This window comes from Anser brachyrhynchus (assembly GCF_964034855.1).
Source record: "Anser brachyrhynchus genome assembly, chromosome: 2".
In the NCBI taxonomy this organism is placed as follows: Eukaryota; Metazoa; Chordata; class Aves; order Anseriformes; family Anatidae; genus Anser; species Anser brachyrhynchus.
In genome coordinates, this window is record NC_137695.1 from 127,856,614 (window position 1) to 127,864,045 (window position 7,432).

General features: G+C 39.9%; 1 protein-coding gene across 1 annotated transcript; it reads right to left on the reverse strand.

The window, feature by feature from the left end:
* Nucleotides 1-382: 382 nt before the first annotated feature.
* On the reverse strand, nucleotides 383-7,323 carry RPL7 (ribosomal protein L7). Its single transcript, XM_080579868.1, has 7 exons — nucleotides 7,185-7,323; nucleotides 6,468-6,570; nucleotides 5,715-5,881; nucleotides 4,945-5,082; nucleotides 4,506-4,615; nucleotides 3,250-3,460; nucleotides 383-445 (listed from the first exon to the last, which is right to left on the reverse strand). The coding sequence occupies exons 1-6, from the start codon at nucleotides 7,196-7,198 to the stop codon at nucleotides 3,252-3,254; spliced, it is 741 nt and encodes a 246-aa protein (XP_080435994.1). The 5' UTR covers nucleotides 7,199-7,323; the 3' UTR covers nucleotides 383-445; nucleotides 3,250-3,251.
* Between the last annotated feature and the right edge of the window lie 109 nt (nucleotides 7,324-7,432).

Genomic DNA, 7,432 nt, shown 5'->3' on the forward strand with positions numbered 1-7,432 from the left:
TCAGAGCTTGCAGTAATTACTATGATGTTAAAATCAGAATCTTAACATCTTAAGAACTGATTTAACCTTGACTCTTCTTTACACAGACAAATCTCACAGATTTCTAGTGCACTAGAAGTACGAATCCTGTCCCCCACAGCATACAGCTCAAATAGCTGAGTTCATAATTCACTCTGCTTTTAAAATAATTACTTGTTGCCATTCAAAAATAAATCCCTTGCCTGCCTGGGATCTTCACCCTCCAAATGAAACTGAAACAGTATTACCCGTATAACATGAATTCAAAGGCATTTAGAGTTTGAAAGAGGTTACCCCAAAGTAAACTTAGCAACTAAAGCCACTGTGAGAAAGGATCACAAAAAGAACTACTGAGATGAGACTGTTTTGTGCAAGGTGATTTTATTAACAGACCAGATTTTGAAAGACTGCAGCTGGGCATCTGAATCTGAAAGGAAAAAAATATATACATCATTAGACACATGAATATCTGAAACTACTTTGGCCACCCAAAGAGTTCATACACTTCTACAGTTTATAAATGTGGGCTGAAAATATCGACTATTTCACAGTATTTAAAACTTCACTAGTCTTGCACACGGTAACTTCTATACTGACTTTCTTTACTCAAAACACGGATCTCCAGTGCCAGAACTAACAGAATAAAACACTTCTACTGATAATTGTTGGTACCTATTTTCTTATTTGTATAAAAGCTTAGCAGGAAGGAACTCGGTATCTAAAGACACCTGAGGCACTACACATATTGTAACTTCTGCAGTAACCCTATTTTCAGCAAGTTTCATGGACTGTTTATATACAAGAACTAAAAAAGCAAAACAAAAACAAAAAAGCAAACTTGTCTCTAATTCCTTTTAAAGTTTTCTTGAGGGCTAATGAAATTCTGTATCTTGCCAATTATGAGTTGTCCAAAAAATAAATAAAAATCAAGCACTATGCCCTATTTTTTTCCCAAGCTAGACGAAGGAATCAGTTTATTTGAAATTACTGCTAACAAAAAGACAAATAGCAGAAAGCCATTTGCATATTAAGAAAAATACCTCTCCTTCAGATACATGGCCCTTCAGAAAGACAGTGCTAAGAGTATTGTTGTTATCTCATCTGAGCCTACTGCTTTAGTTTTCATAACCTCAGCAGAAGCTATAACATTATTCTCTGCATACAGGTTATGTTTTAAGCACACTCAATTCTGAACAGCAGGAAAATAACAAGACTGGAAGTGCAGGAGACAAGAACAATCAGTATCCTAGCTTTACACCAGAAGTATGTTTGTTTGCAGTCCAAGCTGAACAAGTGCTCGTAAGCCAGAAACAGGAAACTGCAAGCTCACTTCATAAAAATTGACAGATGTAGGTAGGCTCTGCTATCTGCTACTTACATGGGGTTCTGAGCTAGAAGTGCAATGAAAAATACAAACAGCCATGAGCATTCTGAACTTTTCTGCCAATATACTACTTGTCACAGGAGTTTATAGCCACTATAGTAGTAAACTAGAAACTGACCTACAGCAAGGCTCATGAAAACTCAAGACCACTAGAAAACTTCAGATTCTTATCAATGAAGATGGAGGGAAAAGGATCGATGCTGTCAGAAAAGTTGCCAGGTTTCAATTAAATACAGTAGCTTTCATCTTGTGCTCAAGAACCACATAGGAACATGGAGTGAAAGTAGCTGTGCTCAATCTTTCTAATCAAGACTCTTGAATTAACTTAAGGGAAGCATCTGCCAGTGCTGAACGTGTAGCAGTTTGTGCCACCAGCAGCAAAATTTCTACAGAATGCTAGCACGAGTAACATAACGGCACCCTGGGCAAACATTCAGGCAACTTTGCTTCTCAGAATTACCCACTTCTTCCCACAGATGAGTTAAATAGCTTTATGGGAACACTGCTGCCAGTGAGCAACTATTTTCCTCAAGCACCAAGTTTCCAGGGTGCCATGCAACCAGTGCTCTTAAAACTCCACTGCTTCACCCACAGAGACAGAAAGGAATAGGCAAGAAGCTCAGGGGAGTGAGAACAGGGCCTGCACGTGTATCTGCTGCAACAAAACAGCTCAGTCAGCCAAATGGAAGGCTATTTCATAGGTGGTCTTCAGCTCCTTGGGCAGGGAGCAGACATGACTGAGCTCAGCAAAACCACTAAGAAAAGGCTTAAGCAGAAAAAGCAGAGGCTTCCTTCCCTACAGAAAAGTAAGTTTCTGAGAACACTCATCCAAACAGCTTCCATTCATATTTTAAGCTCTAAAGTCTCATCACTACCTGCTGTTTCATTAACCGAACCCTCTGGAAGTTACTAATTTTTAAGTAAACTGAACATGTCTGATTTCTGCAGAAAAGCTTCTTCTTTGGAGGAGTTAGTTTGAGAAGAATTGCTTTTGCCCACTTTTTTTTTTCCCAAGCATCCTAAAACAAAGCTTTCTTAAAGTCCAGCGTATTTGTCATAACAAAAAGACATTTCTCCTTGATGGAGAATTGATATGGGCAACACTGAAGCTAGTTTAGTGTGTGAGAATATCAGAAAAAACAATGCAAAGTCTGAGAACTGAGGTTAAAAAAAGTTTTAGTTTTGTCACTGCATGGCACAGAATTCTCAAAACAGTAACAGCAGCGACAAGAGAAGACATGACATTGTTTGAAGCAGATACTAACTTCAGGACTCAGTTGTCACTCTAAAAATGCTTTAGGTCAGGTGTCCACTTTCCCATTTCTCAAGGATAGTTTAGTCAAATGGGCAATTTGTCTTTCAAAATGACAGTATTACTTAACATAAAAGCTTCAACTGAAACCTTCTGAATGAAGATTGAACAAGCTGAAACTTCAGACCATTAAAATGCCTTAAGTTTTTACTTTATCCCAAGCCTATTTTTTTCAGAAATCAGACAATCTGGAGAAATATTGTCCTTACAAAGGCAAAGACTTCAATTATATGAAGAATTCATAAGTGACTGAAAATTGTAGCCAAAAATCTCAAGGCTTATCATCATAAAACCCAAATAATGTTTTGAAACAAGTTATTGGTAAATGGAAAGTAAACTAAGAGGAATGCTTACAGGTCATGAAAGCATCAACTATAAACAAGATTTAACTCCTTCACAAGTATTTAGGCTACTGTAGGTACCACTCAAGCATGAGTGAATATATACGAAATGTGAATCATCAACCACTAACAGCTTCGGCTTGTATACCAGAGATAGAAGACAGAATGCTATTAACTAGGAAGTAAAATCTTACCTTTAGTTCATTCTCCTTATGAGTCTGTTTATCTGATCTTCTCTGTTACCAGCATCTCCACCCTCCACAAAGTGGATTGTTTTCTTCTTCATTCCACCCCGAGGAGAGGATAACTTGAAGGGCCAAAGGAAGTTGTTCACAACTTTGAAGTTCTTGCCAACAGTGTAAATCTCATGGATCACATCTTCCATGCAGATGATGCCAAGTTTTCCTAAAATTCAGGAAAGTTGTTTTCAGAAGAGCTACGCAGTCGCTATCAATAACAAGCTAACAATGTTACACCTATTTAGCTTCATAAACTTCAGCAAGTCAGAAAGCATCCACTTTATCGAGACATCCCATGACCAACTTTTCCAATTAAAACTCATCAGCTGCAGCTAACTCAACACTATTTTATAGTTTGTACCTGAGGCAGCAAGAAGAACAAGCAAATAACCGTCTAGTGGACCTCAGGAAAATAGAACTTTTCTTCAAAGAACACAACAGGATTAGGATACTTAAACACTAACTACACATAGCTCAGGGAAATTCACACTCAACTATTCATGCTGCTCAGTAATGTAGTACCACGTTTTCTTAATGCCTTTCCAGATTCTTCATTGACATGTTACAAGTGAACTGTTTGTAAAATACAATACTGAAAAGGTACATCCTTATAGCATACTACTTGTACCTCTATGATCTGAAAAAAAGCCAAACATGACAGTCTGATTTGAGATCTAAACAAGAAAGATCCGTGTTTGCTTCTATTCCAGGCATGACTGGACAAGGAGGAGCCTCCTAGATCAGTCTGTTTCCTAACAAATGACCGCTGTGTTTTGCTTTTATAAAGTACATTAATGGCTTTTACTAGCTAGATCTTCTCACAGCAAGTTAAAAAAGGCTGTTTAGGAAGTATGAAGGTCTACAATACAAGCAAAGTCCAATATTAAATTTGAAACTTCACAGCCACAGGTGATAGGCTTCTTTCCTGCTGCAGCACCTTCTCCTCACTGAAACAACTACTGTCCTATTAAAGGTCGAGTTTACAATAAGCATTTGTAAATGTAAAATCCTAAAATTTGATTCTTGACATTTGAGTTTTAATAATTTTTAAATGAAAGTTACTTCCAGTGTGCTTTGTATTAAGACAGAAATAGATTTAATTAACTAATCACTACTATTCTCCAGAGATAGGTAAGGACGGTTGTACAGCTTAGCACTACTCATACAAATGCAACAAGTTGGGTTTGGTTTTTAAGCTAAGTTCTACTTACCAAGGCATTTCCGAATCAGGGAATTATCAGTCAGAGCAATGCGCTTCTTGTTGATCTTGCCATAACCACGCTTGTAGATCAGCTCATGCACAGACTTCAGGTTTGGATAACTGAAACAACAGTCAAGTAAAAATTAGAATCCTTAAACTTCACAACCTGCACTCCAAGTGAAATTTTGGTAACAAATAATTTAAGATCATTTCAGCATGTCCCAAACACAAATACAAAAGCAACACAGAAGCAAACTTCACTCATACTGAGCTCCCAGAAGCCTACTGTGAGAATGTAACCATACATAGCAAGCACTGCCTTAACCATGTTTGTGTGTTCTTGTACTTTCCCTGCTTTGAACACAGGAAAACCTGTACATCTGGTGTAGCAAAATGCAAAAGACACAACATTTGTATCCCAACTTGATAAAACTGACAGTTTCACTCACCCCCATGCAATATAGGGTTCAACAATCCGCAACATGTTGATAGAAGCTTTGTTGAGCTTGACGAATGTGCCATTAAAAATCTGACGCAGGCGAAGAAGCTGCAACACCTTACGGACCTTGGGGCTGACGCCATTGATGCTAGAGAACACAGAAAGAGACTCAATTATCTGCACCCCAGAAAAGAGAGGTATCACCAAAGCAGTAACAGGTAAAAAAGAAAACAACCAGTATTATTGTCCCATCTGAAAGGTATTGCTTTTTCACCAAATCTGCAGAGCAAGATTATGTTATTTATTATCTCAATGTATTTCAGTATTAAGGCAGATCTAACACCATGAAACACACTGAATCAAAAAATACACATCTTAAAGCTAAATATCCTTATGATCTCCTGCATATAACTTAGTTTTCTCTAACACTTTCACCAAAACAAAGTTAAATAAGCGCTTCTGACAACATTCAGTACAGAATAGCTGCATATAATTTCATTAAAGTTAAATGAAACAGAACAGTCTGCATATTTCTGCAATCTTGTCTTAAAAAAAATCCAGATTCCTAAAGGCAGCAGACACGCCCAGAATTAATGATTTTACACTTAAGCCTACAGTGCATCCAAAATATTACTACCAGTAACTTTCCAAGCAACAAGATGAAGACTTGGATTTAGTTACAAAAATTTAAGCCCTCAAAACATACAAGTGACAAAAAAAGGCTTTTTCAGTGCTTTTGAAAATAAAAACGCATTCTTTTACATCTGTATTAATTCTTACCCTCTTATCCTGATCACAAAGGCAAGCTTGGGTTCAGCTGGAACGTAGTAATTGCCGGCTTTTCGGGCCATCCTGGCCATGCGGATCTCCTGCCTATACATGTGCCTGTACTCCTTGTGGTAAGCTTTGGCTCTTTCATAGATGATTTTTCTTTGTGCCTTACGAAACTGCAATTAATCAAGCATTAATTAAGATTATATAATGCCTTTTAATACATGAAAAACAGATTCAGATAACACAGCCTGTTCTCAAAATCCCCACAGTTACCACATATTACAGCAACATGGATTTTAAAATGACCATCAGTTCTGTCATATCTTAATAGTGCTAGTGCTTTACTTCGAACAATACTTACAAATATTATCACACATCATACTTATCTTTACAAAAATCCTTGTAAGTTCAAGGAGCATTTGGACAATGCTCTGAAACAGAGTTTGATTTTTGGGTGGTCCTGTGCAGAGCCAGGGGTTGAACTCAATGATCCTGTGGGTCCCTTCCAACTCTGCACATCCTATGGTTCCAACTGTTGACTAACCTTAGTCTTATGGAGAATCTCACACTTTATTTACCTTTGCTTTGCCCAGATCTGGTTTATTATACACTGTCTTGACTTTTTTTTGGTATTGCAAACCTATATATTATAGTACTAAAGCTAAACACTATGAAGTTATTCATTCTTTTAATATAATCAGTGTAGCATTCTGCTGACCTGACGAGAGCAACTCAAGCAAGCAATCATGACATATTCACCTTTTTTTGAGCTAACAGCCTCTTCAGACGCTTGGCTTTTGCAGCTGCATAAGCCTGCCGCCTCTTCAGGAGGCTTTCCGGTACAGAAGGCAGCTTCTTTGCTCTAAACAACAAGGAAAAACACTTTTAAAAACCAAGTTCCTCCAAACCAGCAAGAAGCAGCACGTTACAAACACCGATGCAAAGGGGCAGGAGGGACATGCCGGCCCCACTACCTCTAAGCAATTTGCATTTAACTTGGTCCAGTTATTATCAACCTGCAATACAGCCTAAAAGGACCACTTTTTGCATTAAAACAAAGAAGCCTGACATTTCCACGTGCTCTCCAAACGCCGATTACGGCTAATTAACATTTCAACAAGTGCTTTAAGAGGAAAAAAGCAAAAAGTACGACTGTAATTAAGAGTTATATCTCGTGGCTTTGTAACTTACTGGAATTTAAACCTATTAAACGCTTAGAAAGCCACAAGACCGGCGTTTATAACGCAATAACGACACCCTCCTTCCCCACCTCACCACGGGCCGCCGGGACAGCCACCGCCGCCTACAGAAGGGACGGGGCTGGCTGCGGCCGCATCCCCGCCACTCCCCATCCTCCCGCTCCTCCCGCGGGGGGCCGACAGAGGCCCCGCGGCCGGGCAGCGTCCCCCCATCAGCCCGAAGGGCGCCGCGGCCGCGGATGGCGGCGGATGGCAGCGAGGCGCCGCGGGTACTCACTCCTTGTCCGCCATCTTCAGCGCCGGAAGAGAGAGGGCGGGCGCATGCGCAGGGCCGCCTTAAGCCGCCCGCCTGCGCGGCAGGGCTTTAGGCGCTGGAAGGACCCCGGCTTTGGGGTGGCCGCGGCGCTGCCTGATCGCGGCGCGGAGGGCGGGGTGGCTGTGGAGTGCCTGAGTGGCCCGGCGGGGCACGTCGCTTTTTTTTTTTTTTTAATTTAGAAAGTTGCTTAGTGCTTCTTACTGTATTGC